Below are 16,670 nucleotides of genomic sequence, written 5' to 3' on the forward strand. Positions count from 1 at the left end.
GATTTCTCATAGTTGTTTATTGCAGCAATCTTTAAGAGTTTCTTGTTCTCTTGGGTTTGTGTTTTGGGACTTTTATCCTATCAAGTGGGCACTTGATTTAGCTGTCTCTATCCCTAAGATAATGGTAATAAAAAGTGATATTATTCATTATTTAGTCCCCAGCAGCAATGCAGCAGCTGAGTTAGATCACAAAGCAGAGGTATACATCATGTCTAAAGAGCTGCTAATTTACATAAACCATCAAACAGATAACAACTTTGAATGCCAGAGCACAAACTTATTGTGATATCTAATACAGTGAAGTCTTTTATTGTTTGGTTGGTCTGCAAAGATCTGCAAGGAGGATGTACTCAATAACAATGAAAGCCTAATCAGGAAAAGAAAGAAAAGTGCTTGGTACCATACAGAGTTTTGTCTCCAGTCTTCTGTTTCAACAATCCTAGAGGCTGAAGTGTTTTCAATTTTTAATCAGTGCTGGAACAGCTCAACACACTTGAGCCAAGTGCATGTGCACTGTTCATGTTTTGTTTTCTTTTATTTAGAATTATAATTCAGTTGCACTGAAGTAAAACCTCTTTGCACCTACCTCAAAGCCATTTAAACCAAAGGAGCCATTATTGTGCATAACATCTCTTATTAGGTCATGACCTGGGTTTTTAGGGGGAAAAAGGCATGTAAAACATGCTGCTCTCTGTTAGCCTGGTCAGTGTGGCACCAGGAAAGGACTTGGATCATAAATGGGTGACAGTCAGTTAACCTTTCACTCACAGATGACTGTTTGTTGGCCACAAATGACGCCAAGGGAGTTGAAATATGTTTTAATAGTCTGTTTATATTTTTCTACCAAGGTCTTAGTGCCACATAACTCATTTTGGCATTTTTTAAACTTAATTTTGCATTAAGAAAATGAAGGAAACAGTGAAGCCAATATTTATTTTTCAAATAGCTATAAACATTTAACAGAAACTCTCTATGCATCAGTCACTTAAAAAATTTGTTACCTTTTCCTAGATACTTGCCCTTATAATGAAAGTTTAACCTTAGTGTGATAATGGAGATAAAAGTCAGAGGATAAGTGTAGCATATTGTACAATACAATCACTAATGAATGAAGGGATCAAGCCAGGCCTGTTGCACACTATTTAGACTGAAGGTGGGATGTGCTTGTATATATAAGTACTTTTTATTCTGCATTCTCTTTCCAACATAATAAATCTTTAATCAAAAAATTAACAATGCTTACATGAATTATGCTATATGAATAAGACAGGCCCTGGCTTTCTCTTCCCCTTTCTTCTTCTCCTCCCCCTCCTTCATTTTAATTTTTTTTTTTCACAGGCTTAGACCCTCATTCTGCAATGTACCCAAGTAATTTTTTTTCATTTAAGCACATAGTAAGTACTTGTTGAGGCAAGACCACCAGAGCTCTCACTGAAAGTCAAGTTGCTCTTGTTTCACTGTGATTGCATCCTCTTTAAGATGACATAAAACAAAAAAAAAAGTTTTAAAATACAAGGGTCAGAAAGAGATCATGACAATTATGTTGTCATTTATACTACCTTATGTTGTTTCCGTATTTGGAAATTTTTGCTTTTCCTGTCACTTCCACAAAGTGATTCTTCAATATCTCTTGCTGTTTACTGATGTCATGAATCTGAGTACACAGCCAAGATAAAGCCCTTTAATCTGATTAGAGGAAATTCATAAACTGTGAACTGGCTTATCCATCAGGATTGAACAAGTTTAAACACAGGTAAGGGAAAGAAAATTCTGATTAACATTTTGCTTTGAAAATAATATCCCTCAAAACATCCTTGTATTTTCCTCTGGGATTCATGCAGTGGGAAGCACACATTTCTTGACATGAATCCCAGCATAAATCTTGAAAATCTCATGCAGAACTCAAAATATTTATTTTAATGTGTTATTCATTAAGTTATTTCTTTACATTGTAGCCTGTTGGCAGCTGCAAATTCATCCCATTCCATCCACATTAAAATAATGCTGTAGTAAGATTTGATAGGGTTATTAGATCATCAGCAACTGGAAAAATTTCTAAAGTAGAATCTGCAAATGCCCAAAGGGGTAGAACTGTAAAAGAAGATTGCAATGCTAGAACAGAATAAAGAATAAATAATCCAAACAAATTGATTAAAAATTAATTGCAGACTATTTCTGCCTCTATCAATAATGATTTACTTCCTTACATCCAAGCTCTTCACAAGGAGAAAAAAATAACAACAAACCCTTCAGAGATTTCCAAAGCATGTCCTGACAAAGGGAGCAGAGCTGGGGAAGTGTCTGGAGCACAAGACTTGTGGGGAGTAGCTGAGAGAGCTGGGGGGGTTTAGTCTGGAGAAAATGAGGCTCAGGAGGGAGCCCTATCACTGTACAACTCTCTGAGAACAGCTTGTCTCCAGGTGGGGATCAGCCTCTTCTCCAGGTAACAAGAGACAAGAGGAAACAGCCTCAAGCTGCATGAAGGGACTTTTAGATTGGAAATTAGGAAAAAAAATCTCAGAAAGAGCTGTCAAGCATTGGAACAGGCTGCCCAGAGAGGTGTTTGGGTCAGCATCCCTGGAGGTGTCACTTGTGAGATGCAGTGCTTAGCAACATGGCTTAGTGTGGACTTGGCAGTGCTGGATTAATGATTGAACTCAATGATCCTAAAGGTCTTTTCCAACATAAAATTTTTCTGTCATTCTATGATATTGAAAGATACCTTTCACAGTTTCAATTAACTGTTGTGCCAGTGGAAACATGAGGAAAAATGTTATTTAACCTAGGTATTTTGTCCAATTCTGTATTTAAATAATTCAACATCCAATTTGATTTAAAAAAAAGTAAGTTCAATAGTCATATTTTAGGAATTCTGTTAGCTAGTGTGCCTCTCATTGCTGTCTTAGCCAACAGCTGGTATTCTACACACAGCTTCAGCAATACAAACCTGTGTGAAGGGGGCATGATTCTTTAACAGGATGACAGCATCCTACTTTGACCACATAGAAGGATAAATATTTCCCTAAAGTGAAATCACAACAACTGACACTACAGGAGATTCTTGAACCTCTGACATTTTTGGAACAGGGTTTTTCAAGGACATTGCCTCATTTTAGTTTATGCAAAATGTTTGTAATCTAAAGACATCATCTAAGTGCCAGTCCTTAGGTTTGCTCTTATTTTTCTGCTCCTCACTTACCTGATTCTTCCCACTCTCTCTCATAGAAAACTCAGTATTTTGTGGCACTAGAAGCAGATCTTGTTCTGTTTCTCCTGCAGGACAGGAGTACTTAAGGCTCAATTTCCTCAGTGCTTGTTTTTTGACCTGAGATATTATCATGACCATGGAATTCCAGGAAAATAATCTAATGTTCAGGATGGGCTAATATCAATTAAACTACCACTTCAATTTCTTCCCTGAAATGTTCTCTGATTCCCTGGGATTGTGGCTTGTTTCAGGTAGACTGCAGTTCTCTGCTGAGCTGTATAAACATGTAATTGAACCTCCACTATAAAGAAAGGAGTGAGGATCCAATATCCAGGTAAAATAAAAAACCGTGACCATCCAGAAAGTTACTAATATTTATTTAAAATAATATAAAAGAAATGTAAAACCCATGGAACATCAAGAACTAGGCATGTACATATGTGCACATTTTTTTGTGTGTCTGTAAATAGAGATGACATACTTGAATGCCATCTTCATATATTTCTTCTTCTAATTGCAAACAACAACATAGCAAGGTTTTAATTAACATAATTGATCAGTAAAGATGGGCTTAGGATACTTAACATTCTTAGACCACAACTATAGATAATTTCAAGCATAATTCCAGCACAAAGAAAAAAAAAAAAAAACCAAAACTACCAAGAAACCCAAATCAAAACACTAGCACCCCTCCCCCAACCTACATTGACTATTTACTTTTTAGACACATTAATTTCCAAATACCAGCTTATCTCAGTAAGATTAATATAAAATTTTAACTTAAGTCTATCTATGATATTAGTAACTTTTGTAGTTACTTATGATTAATGACTTTCAATTAAGTGAACTGTATAATAAATATTTTACTGTGGCCTGTAAATGATATTTCTCAATGACACTGCATGGTAAGAAAAACCCAGTATCTCTACAGTAGCCATCAGGGTAAAAGTAAGCATGAACATGCTGATACATTAAGTTTTCTATTTCTATTTTATCTAAACCAGTTAATTAGGATAATGTATAACCTATGTGGATGACAGTGTGTAATTAATGTCACCCTCAGTACAACTAAAGCATAGATTTATGAAATCCACTATTAAAATATATCTGCATGGATTTCAACAAACTATATTTATGAGATTTCTGCAGCTTCCAAGCATATTTTGGAAGAAGTATTAAGTTTAAATTTTACTGTAGTTGTGTGTGTCTCTTTTTACTGGATTTTCAAACATGATTAATCAATTTAAATATAAATCAAATTTCCAACAAATGTTCACTGAACTTTTCCACTAACTTCAATGTCTGTAAAACAGATCCTTAAATAAAGATATCCAAACACCACAAGCTTCAGCAATTCAGAAAAGATAATCATCAGAAAATCTGATTATTTATATAAACTTTAAAAACTTTTAAAATATTACTTTCTCTGTAGACTCCCTGTATTTCTGTTCTGAAAAAAATCCCATAAGAATCAGTTTTGGCATTTCTGGTCTTGGCTTCAGCCAAACCCAGGAAATATGCTGTTTGAGCAGGGAGAAAAATATTTTTTTTTATTTTAAGCTACATTTTGAATTAAGCGAATTTCTCTAACCTTAGCTTTGTCCATGTCCTGGGAAAAAGTTCAGATAACTTCTACTTTTTTATTTTTTAAGAAGTTCATCAATTATATAAAAATAATTTGCATTATCATTTAGCTTAGTTCAGTGTTTATATGTCCATTTAAAACATTGATCATCTCTAGTCATTTCAAGCTTGAAATTAATTCAGCTTCTACATTTTATAAATTAACATTAATTTTTATAGAGCCATGAATCAGGACAAAAGTGGTAGCTTCTGAAGCAACAGGAAATCTTAGCCTCTATATAGCTGATGGGAGAGTGAATTTTTTTCTGTAGCAAGAATTTAACTTTCATTTGATAAAAAATGTAATAAATCTAATAAGTGACGAGTTTTATTTCAGACTTCCACAAGAAAAAACGTTGGAGGGTGATTTTGTTTTAATAAGTATTGTGTTGAAAAATAGTTTTAACAGAAAATGGTAGTAGCAGGTTAATGTATCTGTTCTGTGCTGTGTTTGGTGAGAGATTGGAGTAGAGGGAATTATTTCTGTTCAACACATCATTGTGATAGTGGCTTTAAATATGTTTCTGTTTCTGTGTCTGTTAGCAGTAAAACCCAGAGTTACTGTGTGTTCCCTCTCCATCACCACTGTGCTTCTGACATCAGCTGCAAACCTAGCAGCTCTCGCTGCCACAGTGGCTTTCTGTGGCTTCTGTAGCATGTATTTCAACTAATAGAAACATATGTTTGCCTGTTCAGTGTCCAGAATAAACATATTTTTAAGCAGTTGTTGCAGACAGTGACAAAGCACATTTATGACAGGACATGTGCTGAATGCTAGGAAAGATTTCTCTGACAGTGAATCCTGATGTCTTTTAATTATCCCTACCCAGTATACTTTTGCTCAATATGTACAGTACTTTACTCAATTATTAATCAAATTTAATATAGGAAAATCAAATTTGTTGCATTATATGTAAAAACTCACAATCAGTACAACATCCAGGCTAACTAGACTATTTTATATTTTGTTGAAAAGTGTAGATGTGTTTTTTATTCATGGCTGTGTTGTTTGCTTGTTCTCTGTCCAGAATAAACATATTTTTCTCTTTTGACTTGTCAGCTGTGGAGTTCAAATGCAAGCTAAAATTACCACGGGCTCTTAGAGAGAAAACAAGTTTTTCTGTTAAGTGTCCAAGCCCAGGGAAGGAACCCTCTACTGTAAAGCATTTGCTGTCCCTTAGACAGGTTGAACTGAAACAATTCCAAAGGAAAGCTGATCATATTCATTTACAGCTGTATTTTGTATTAATATTTTATCTTTAAAATTGGCAGATATAGGTTCTTACTCTGGATATATTGAATTAATATTTTGTTGGCTGGCACATTTCAGTTGTCTCAACAGGAGAATGGGCAAGGAGCTGCAGTGATGTCAGAAAATAATTACAGCAGTGAGTCATTTCTGCAGAGCAACCGAGGAGAAATACAGAGGTTATTTTGTCTTACACTTTTCTAAAGGAAATGTAGAAGGAAATTATTTTCATGTGCTGGCAGCAAGAATATTAAGAGCCAAATTAAAAATCTGTTCAAGTTGCCAGAGGTACTTACTGCTTTATTCAGGTTCCCAACACTTTGCAGAGCCATCATGCCTACTGTTTCCAGTTACAAACTCTATTAGGAATATAATAAAGTTCAATAAAAAGTCCATGAATTGACCAAGTACACTGTTTCTCAAGTTTGTACTTAAGATAGGAGTGGGGAAAAATTTGTATTCTAAGGTTTTATTGTTGATATTTCTGATTTTCTCCAATCAGACACCAACTGTGATATTCCCTTTCTGCTTCTCTTTGGTATTTTTATATCAGTTATTCATTCAAAAACAGGCAGCAATCAAGGTGAACTATTCTTGAAACTTGACTGAATGAGTTAGCAAGAGTTCAATATTTTGCAAGTAGTGGTGAGCAAGTTTTTGTCATCTTTCATCCTATCTTGTTTCTTCAATTTCTCCAAAGTATTTTCCTTTCTTTTAGAGTAGCTTTTAGTTTCCTTCTAATACTTATTTACCTCATCTGGTGTTACATCCTTTCTATCTAGCTAATCTTGATTAATGATAAAAAAAATTGTGGGTCGATTGAATTTAGTTTGTTTTCATAAGGAGAGTATGCACTGTCCTAATGAAATCTAAATATTTTCTCCTTTCCCTTTCAAATAAATAAATAAATTTAAAAAAAAAGAAAAGAAGTTATGTTTAAGAAAAAGTCTTATTTGCTATGAAAGAAAAAGGATAAAAATGAGTGCCCAGGCAATCTATCTGTAATCTGACAGGCACTGACTAAGATGCCTTTGACTCTGCAGTCTGAGTTCAAACTCAAGGGTTCTCCCTGGTCACCACAGATGGCTCATGCTCTCTCTCTAGTGAGGAGATCATCTTTCCACCGATTTTAAAACCTAGCAGGCACAAGGGATGTTTCCCTTTATCCTTCAGTGAGAGTGCTAAATGATGAAACAATTAGGGTATATAGGTAAAATACCAAGGTTGGGATTCCCAGAGAGTTATATTTTGTTCCATGTTTAGCCAGCTTTTGGCAGACATTTTAGTTTCAACCTCAGTGACAGCAGTATTTCTCTAGAGGGATTATTTAGATGTTTTTTCTCTTGTTCACAACATTATCTATCACTGAATATTTGTGAGATGTCTTTATTATTGAGGTGATTTAACTATTCATGGACAGCTGTTGCCTTAGGGAGACTTGGTGAGATTTTGCAGTATGTTCAGGAAAAGATGCATTGCCAAGAATTCTAAGAAATTAACAATATTCAATGTAGACATGGTGTCTTATTAATTGACAAAAAAAGGGATTTTATTCCCAAATAATTAGTCAAAGCATTTTTAAGGGAAAACAACCCCCAAACCTTAACTTAAAATGAAGTTGTTCTCTGGTTTTGTTTTCTTTTATTTATGTAATGACTTAAGAGAACCTAAGTATAATCTCATACTGGGTCCACCTAAGTGGTTGCAGCCCAGTGGGCTTTGGTTCACAAGGGGACTTAATCCCCTAAATTGCACTATGAATAGAATTCTTTCACTAAAGCAGCATTTCATGAAACTCTACCAACATCAGCATCTTTACAACTGGGTTTTGTTTCAGAAACTGAAGCCATCTAAAATTTAGATGCAGCTGTGACCCAGATGGAAGATGCAAGTTAAATCCTTCCTCAACCTCAAACATTTCTAAACTACAGGGCAAAGTAAAGCAAGTCACATTTTAAAAACTAAGATGTCTTTCACATGCAGGACATTCCTAAGTGGTGGCCAGTAGGTTAGAAGGACTGAGATGTAGGTGCCCTCTGTTCCTGTCAAGTTAGGAAAAAATAAAAACCCAGTGAGGAGAGAGCTCAGAAAAGGAAACTCTGGGTACAGGATTCTGACCCCCATGCAACTATTTTTTTACCCCCCCATGATCATATCCTTCAAAATTAACAACCCTTCCTTTGAGAAGGGTCAGAATCTGGGATTCCCTCCTGCCATGTGGAATGAGCAGGCTTGAGACAGGACATTTTAGGCTGCAGAGACAAAGCTGAGGTGGGAATTTGGAGAAGTCCCTTTAAAATACTTCCCAAAGGCAAGATTTGATGTGTTCATCTCCATTCATCATGCTGATTCTTCAAAATCCTATTTCAAGACTTCTTGTTCTCTCTATTTAGTTGTTAAGAATATTAAACTCATGTTTATGAATTCCAGTCATGGAGGTCTCTGCTCAAATTTTTGGTACTATGGCAATAGTGAAATTTGCTCTTAACTCAGGATATTCAAGAGATGCACACTGAGATAGTTGAGATGGTTCTTCACATCTCTTAATGATGGTTGTTCATGTTTGCAGTAAGCTATTATCTTCTTTGCTTGTTTACAGACACTCACCAACAAAGCTGGATATCACTTCTCAGTTGTTTCATTGAGAAACTGCTGTAAATAAAGGACTGAGTGATCTCTAGCAACTCTAACAGGAAAAAAAAACTTAGAGGAAAAACTAGCTAATATTAAATTCTGGGAGTTCTACTGAACTCTCACTCATTCTACTAAAAATAAATAAATAATTAAATACAAAGTCTAAAGTTATATGCTTGATATGTAAAGCACTGCATCAGAAATTATTTCCTACACTTTTAGTGATATATAGCAGGCAACTTTTTCATGTGGATTTATGATTGCATTTATTTTTAAGAATTTTCTATTTTGAATTTGCAATTTTCACAGCTGTATGTTGCAGAACTATACCATTTTAATATTTTTTGTTATTTATTTAGACTTATCCCAAGTTTATCTATTAAACTTTTTAAACATAGTATGAAGAAAGTTAAGCTGCATATATTTGAAAGAATTTGAGGTCATCTAATCACTGCAAAAGCAAAAATTTCTGATGTAAATTTAAAATGCTTTTTCAAGCTGCCCTGAAATTAATATAATATGTAATGTTTTTAAATCTACTCTTTGCACACAGTATACCTTACTTTTGTTTCAAGGGACTGCAGATAGTCAAGTTGTGTCACACAGTAAGAATTCTGAAAAGCAAAACATACATAAGAGTTCTCCCTCACATCTGAGAAGTGAGATCCCAAGCTGCCATTGCTGTAAAATCACCAGTAAAAAATGCTGAATGTTTCTAGCATCCATCCTAAATTAGACCTAACAACTGAAATATTTTTAAAACTCTGTTGTTTCTTCTTCAGTACATCATGAAAGTTGCTAGTTTCTAAATGAGTGCTGCTCTGTTCCTCATAGTGACTTTAGGGTTTCGTGAAAAATTCTTCAGAAGTCCTCGAAATTCAATATATATACAAATGCAGTATTTCTCTTACTCTTATTTACTCACTGTTTAATGGCTATTGCTTATTTGTTGTTTTGTCAATTTCACTGTATGCAGATATTATGTCCATGAATTTATTTTCCTGCCCACTGTGTAAATCAGAGCAGAGTTTCCCCTTCTTTCCTTGATCAGAATTTCCTGACTGTGAGCAAGTGGAAAGACTGGAGATGTGCTCCTAAAACTGTTCTCTGAATTTTGATCAATAATGAGTTGCTTTTTGTTCTTAACTTCCTTTCCTTTGTCTCCAAGAACAACCAAGAGGAACTGTACCCTGAACTGCCATTTTTTCTAAGGGAGAGAAATTGTGTCCTAGCAGTTATTTGAAGTGTGTTTCAAAGGTTCAATCCTACCAATCTAAATCTGAGAATACTGAATAAATGATTAAGCTGAGTAGTAAGATGTCTGTTGCTCCTGGGAACTAACCAGCCCATCAGCTGGCCTTCTGCTGGGCAGACTTGCTGTCTCAAGCCAGACTAGTTTGGACTCTTATGGCTTGAACTGAAGTTCCTGATTGCTTCAGGATCACTTCTGGTTTTTGACTGAGATCTAAATTTTGGTATAGAGTAGTGCCAACCTCACAGTGTTATTTTTTCCTAACTTGGGCAATGCCAGTTCAGGGAGAAAAGCCCAAAGACACAGAATTAATGTTTCACCCTGTGGTTCATCTGCCCATGGCTGCAGTACAGATAAGTACACTAGAGCTCAGAGCCAAGTTAAGCTTTATTCATCTAAAGTCACTGGAGACCTACTAGACAAATTGTGTTGAGGGATAGTCAAACATAACTGGCAAGATCTAAATCTGTGATGAGTGGAATGCTTGTAAAATATATGGGAAAGTAAAGAGCTTGTAAATAATCCTAATGCCCTCACCCTTTGGGGAAAACACTGAACACCAAGAAATATTTATTTCTTTATGTTTTATATTTTCTTAGATTACACCTTTTTTTTTTTTTATTGGACTAAGTGTGTTTTATAGTGTTGATTGCTAATAAAAAGGTCTGGCTAACCTTGTCTTTCTTATTTAAGTAAACAGCATGTGCTTTTTATACTGACTTTATGAGACTTCTGTGAGCTTTGGTGTGGCTGATACAATGAGAATGTACATCCATTTAAACTCAGATCACAGATATCATGTGACAAAATAATTTTTCTATCAACACAACCTCAGGGAAGTTTATTTTGTTCTGCAAAATATTAAGAACAGCCTGAAAAACAAGGCAGAAGTCCAATGAATGAAGATGGGATCAATTCCAGCTTTTCATTTGTATGAAACAAAGAAATGGACATGTGCAAAGACAGATCTTAGATTAATCTTGTCTAAAACAAACATCCTTTGATAGATTAACAAGGTCATTACAGGCTAATTTCCACCATGATTGGGCAAAAGCATAATGCAATGACCTTCCTGAATTCCTGTTCCTAGGCTGTTTCTTGTTAAATTATAAAGGATTTTCACAGTCTTTTAGTGAGGCTTACACTTGGCCTTATCTATTTTTGTTCTATCAGAAGGTATTTGACTATGCATGATATTTGTATTGAATCCAAAAGGTTTTGTGTGTTTATGTGTGTGTAGTTATCTATCTATATATACAAAATTTGCTCTAAGGATTGAGTCCAAAGGCATTCAATCATCAGTCTCAGCCATGTAACATTCAAAATTAAAATCAAATTAAGGTAGGCAGTGTAACTACTTTAAAAGGATTAACCTGACAATTCCTTCTAATTTTTTTTAAATATTCATTCTCAGCATATACTGTCTCAATTTTTAGAGTTAAACAAAGGACACATAGGAAGAAAGTTACTGAAAATTAGGTGAAGTTCACATCAGTCTGCAAGTGTGAAACTCTGTAGGTTGCTAAGTTGTGGTTCTATGCCTTCAGATTTTGAGTAACCTCATCAGATATCCTGACAAGGCTTTTCTGTAATGACTCTGTGACAAGTTTAATCCAATTGGCTTTACTTGGACCTAATATGCACCAACAGATGCATGCAAAACAAAAAAAAACAAAAAAATAAACCAAAACCCAAAACTAAACCAACAAAAAACATCAGCCATGTACTTGATTAAAGAAAGCTGTCATGTGGTGCCCTTGCTCTCATAAGCAGAATTCAGCTCCAAAGTTCTGTGGGAGAACTGGATTATATTTAAATCTCAGTCTTGGGACAGATTCTCCTCATCTCAGAAAAATGACAATGGCTTAACTGCTACTACTGTAGGCTAGGAAGGTTAGGGATGTTCTCTACTCCTGCTGTTGATACTGTGAACACCACAGCAAATATGTCTTACATCTAAACAAATGGATGAATGATACTCTGTAAAGGCATTTATTCTTTTATTCATGCAAAGTAACTACATAAAAATACAACAACAGAGAGGCAGTGACAGTCAGTGACTCTCATCTGCTCTCCTTGTTCACTCTGTGGGAGAAGTTGGGAAAACATTTTCTAGAATAGCACTCACAGGTAAATCACAGAGAGAAAAAGACATCTCTCCTACTTATGTCCTGCCTCCGTTCTTGTGGGTCCTTATGCATTTTATATTTGATATTTAAAAGACATATTTGCCCTTCTTCAATAACTCAGAAAGAAACAGAAAAGTTGGCTCTCACTTCAGTGGAGAAGTCTATCCCACTATCTACCAAATCATACTCTTGGTTAGCCCTGTGGCTGGTTTATTCCTAGCCTATAGATTCAATGAGACAGGGGAGGGATGTGTCCTCCCCTCTTATTTGCTCCAGTGGCTAGGGCTTGCCCCTCAGTGTAAGGATTGTGGCTTCAAACTTCTCCAGTGACACTGACATCCCTTCTTGCATATGAAGCTATTATGACAAAGGATACCTTCCTCTCCTCTCCTCTCCTCTCCTCTCCTCTCCTCTCCTCTCCTCTCCTCTCCTCTCCTCTCCTCTCCTCTCCTCTCCTCTCCTCTCCTCTCCTCTCCTCTCCTCTCCTCTCCTCTCCTCTCCTCTCCTCTCCTCTCCTCTCCTCTCCTCTCCTCTCCTCTCCTCTCCTCTCCTCTCCTCTCCTCTCCTCTCCTCTCCTCTCCTCTCCTCTCCTCTCCTCTCCTCTCCTCTCCTCTCCTCTCCTCTCCTCTCCTCTCCTCTCCTCTCCTCTCCTCTCCTCTCCTCTCCCTCTCCTCATTTTCTAGTTCATGTCAGAGCAATTGTGAACTCATGTTCATGCCCAGGTACTCAGCATTTCCTTGCTGGTTCAGAGGTTCCATTTAACCTTCCTGCAGCTGGCACATTTGGCTGCTGGCAGATGAAGTCCAGCTCCTAGCTCATGATTGTGCTTTCAACTAGTTGAAAGACTCCTTAAAAAAAGAGATGCTTTGCATTGCAAATTATGAAGGCTTTTGTGGCTTGAACTCTAAGTTATTCTCCATTTGTCACTCAGAGATAGATTTGGCAGAACAGGGTTGTTGGCTTGTGCTGTAAATGGTGGAATTTAAAATTCTAAGGCTGCTAAAATCCTCTTCCAAGCCCAGGCATTAATTACATGACTCCTGTTAACTGGGGTTGCTGTTTCTGTGCCACAGTAAAGAAACAGTAAAGAAACCAGCTACTTGAGTCATCAGTAATTCTGTCAATGAATTCCAGATATCTGAGCATCTCTTCTCACTCCTCCTCTCACTCTCCCTCTACTTTGTTGTATTTCCAGTTCCAATTCCTTGAGCTCAGTTCTACTCTGGAGGAAGGATTATGTTCTACTACATATACACTGAAAAACCCTAAATGTCCCCTTTTCACACCTGAAACAACAGAGAGATTGAGCCAAAGCATAAAAGATTCACAAATTTTCTGGATGCACTTCATACAATGCCAACCTGATGTAGAAAAAATCTGAATCTCTTATCTTTTTTTTCTGTTTGGTGACCCTGACTTTTTTCTTTTGTTGTTTTTCAGGCTTTATTTAAAAGGTCATAGTGGAACTGCTGGAAAACAGAGTAGCCTGATCTTGCATGGTGCTGAATTCAGTACAAAAGATGCTGACAATGACAACTGCATGTGTAAATGTGCTCTCATGTTGACTGGAGGTGAGTACAACTGACTCAGAAAATATTAATTACATTAATAGGAATCTACTGTGTTTTCCTAAAGCACCCATGGATGAAGTTTCATCATGGTTGCATAAGTCCTGAATGAAAACATCTTTTATTATTATTACTGCTACTTTTTTCTATACATATATTGTCATGATGTCAATACTTAGATTCCTATCAGCAGAGAAAGAATTATTCAGAGATGCAGTCAGTATAATTCTGCACTGAAGCTGTTGCAACCCTGTCAAAGAGGAAAGCATAAGTTAGTGTAATTTTTTAGGCAGGAAAGGCAAAATAGGAAAGAAAAATATAAAAGATTAAAAAGGTGAAAAGAAGTTTATGAGAAGCTGGACAATCAACCAGCAAAAGAAAACAGCTTAGAAACAATCAAAGTCTAGACTTATAATACATGATCTATTTAGCTTAGGGATGTGATTCTGTTATTAAGATATTTATAATGGTTTAACTTTCTCTGTTAGGTGAGCATAATGCATAAAGATACCAAATGACTAATTCACTCACCTGTGAAAGACTAGATCTGCAACCACCTGTTTAAATCTGGAAGGTTTAAGCTAATATCCTTTGTGAGCTGAGTCAAAGTGCAGAAGGAAAGAAGAAGTGTTGGGTGGAGAAGAGCACAGACAAGTTACACTGGGACAGTTTAAAGTCCCAAGTCAATCGGACTGCCAGCCAGTATAGTGCATATGATTGATTTTTGTAGTCTCCAGCACAGAGAATGAATATTTGAGATTATCTCTCCTTTCAGACTCCTAATGCTCTTAAGAGTGGGAGTTTTCTCTGGCAAATGGTAGTTATTCCCAGTCCCTCTATGGGCAAGCTCATTTTCATCTCCAGAATTCCAAATTACAGCAGAAAGCTTAAACTGGGATTCTTTGGTTTGCTGACTGCATGACCAAGAAAGGCCCTTTCTTATCTTCACGTGTGATCTTGTTTGGAGACTCTCTCTCAGTGATTTCTAACTTTCCTGGAAAATAGTCTATAGCATGTAAATTTTTCAGTGTTTTGGATCAAACTGTTAAACCTGTATTATTTGTGGTTACTGGCACTCTGGTTGAATTCAGCTCAGGCCACATCCAGGAACCTATGAGCCTCTAAAGCAATCATCTGCTAACAAAAGAAGGTTTCCCATCACTGAGAATTTATATCAGATGCACAACCCAACTCCTCATTCTCTTTTGCCAGTTGGAAGGGACCCAGTTGGGAAAGTCTTCAAGGAGCCAATTTTTTGAGCTCCCCTAACTTCCTCTAGGGATATCATATTAGAAATTATCATGGGAAACTTCTTCCAGTGGACAGGTTATCAGATACCTTTCCATTTCTATAAAATAGAGAAGCTAACCAGATAGATCTGGAGACAGACAGTGAATAAGAAGTCAGTAGTTTATTTTAGTTAAAGCTGTTGACCTTTCTCTTTAGAGACCATGCTAAAGTAAAGTGTGTTACTTCCAGGGCAGGCCAGAGTGTAGTGAGAAGCTCCTGAGTGTGAGTTGTGTCTGTGCTGGAGTGCAGACTCATTCATGTGTCTGAGCTGCCTGGGAGCACCTCTGCTGCCTGCCAGCTCTTTCTGGGAGCTGGGGGCGTTGTTTATTTTCCTGCTCTGTGACAGGTCAATGCCCTGCTAAGGTCAGGCTGCTCTTGAGCAGCCACTCCACCAGGTTCACATCTATTGCTCCAGCATTCCATTAAATCAACAGCATAACCACATTTTGGAATTCACTGGTACCAATTGAAATGAATAGGGAGGAGAGGGGAGAATTACCAAAGGCTGAGGAAACCACAAGTTTAGCAAATCACCACACAGTAAAAGGAGGTGCAATTAGCCTTTGGAGATAGATGAGTTTACTCTCATGGACTAAACTCTGAGTAATATTCCTTTGGAGGCAGGTTGTACAGCACTGCAATTTGTAATTCCTCAAGAAAGACTTTAGTCATGCTAGAGTTTTCCTCAAACACTCTGCTATGCTTTTCTCCTTGGAAAAACTTTCTTATTCCTTGAGAAATATCAGAATTTAATTAAATACTAAAACATCTTTTTAGGGAGCAAATTTCAGTTTTGTACCAGACAAACAAAAGAAAAGTAGCAATGATAATAGTTTTTGGAAAACCTCTTTTTTTTTTTTCCCTCAAAAAGATATTAGACTGTTAGTTTTGGCAACATCACAGAGAGCTCTTTAATGATGAATGGTATGAAATCTGGAGGCAAGTTTCTAGCTATCTTGACAGTTTGGGTGAGTCTGTTATCTCTATGAGGTGAACTGAATATATTTATGTCAGGAATAAAGGCTGAGATAAGCCAAAGCTCAAGACTGTGATATGGTTATAATCAAGGCTGAAAATAAAAATGTAAGGAAAACACACATTTCTCTCTGTGATCTTGCTAGTTGTCAGTTTTATTTGGTCTATATCATAACTATTATTCTCTCTCCTCCTATATCTCATCCCTCTTTCCTAGAATGAGAAATTAAATACTGGGAGAATAATACAGAAACACCAACAGTGTATTGCATGTGTGTCTTTCTTTTCTTTTCAAGAGCCATGCCATGGTACTTGGCTCTATCTCTACATGGATTTTAGGAAATGCCTTCAAAATTTTGTGCCTGAGGTGGATTCTTAAGCCCTCTAAACTGTCATCATATTTAAATGTTTTAGCTCCTTTTTTGTGACTTGGAAAATTTAAACTAAGCATGCTTGTTTTACCTTAAATCATATTCATTTAAATAATTTCTTCAGAGTTTCAATATCTCAGGCCAGTAAACTAAAAAAAAAAAAAAAAAAGGTGCTTATATATATATAAAATATATATATATCCACATATTATTTCAAGTTTTAGTCAGAAGAATGCCCCAGTTAGTTATGTACTCAGCTTTTTGCAAGAAACAGCACTAAAAATGCAACAAACTGTCACCAGAATGAGCCTATGAGTAGAAGTTAAAAATGCTTGGACTTCCAATACAGCCCTTAGCTATTAATATCTCTG

At 36.3% G+C, this 16,670-nt stretch overlaps 1 protein-coding gene across 1 annotated transcript in view; it reads left to right on the top strand.

Annotated features, from left to right (window-relative positions):
* ANGPT1 (angiopoietin 1) overlaps positions 1–16,670 on the top strand; it is a 148,387-nt gene that overhangs the window by 123,799 nt on the left and 7,918 nt on the right. The window contains exon 8 of the mRNA XM_056485645.1: positions 13,536–13,666. Within this exon, the coding sequence (XP_056341620.1) occupies positions 13,536–13,666 (131 nt within the window). The remainder of the gene's footprint in view (positions 1–13,535; positions 13,667–16,670) is intronic.

Source organism: Oenanthe melanoleuca, chromosome 2 (genome assembly GCF_029582105.1).
Source record: "Oenanthe melanoleuca isolate GR-GAL-2019-014 chromosome 2, OMel1.0, whole genome shotgun sequence".
Classification (NCBI taxonomy): domain Eukaryota; kingdom Metazoa; phylum Chordata; class Aves; order Passeriformes; family Muscicapidae; genus Oenanthe; species Oenanthe melanoleuca.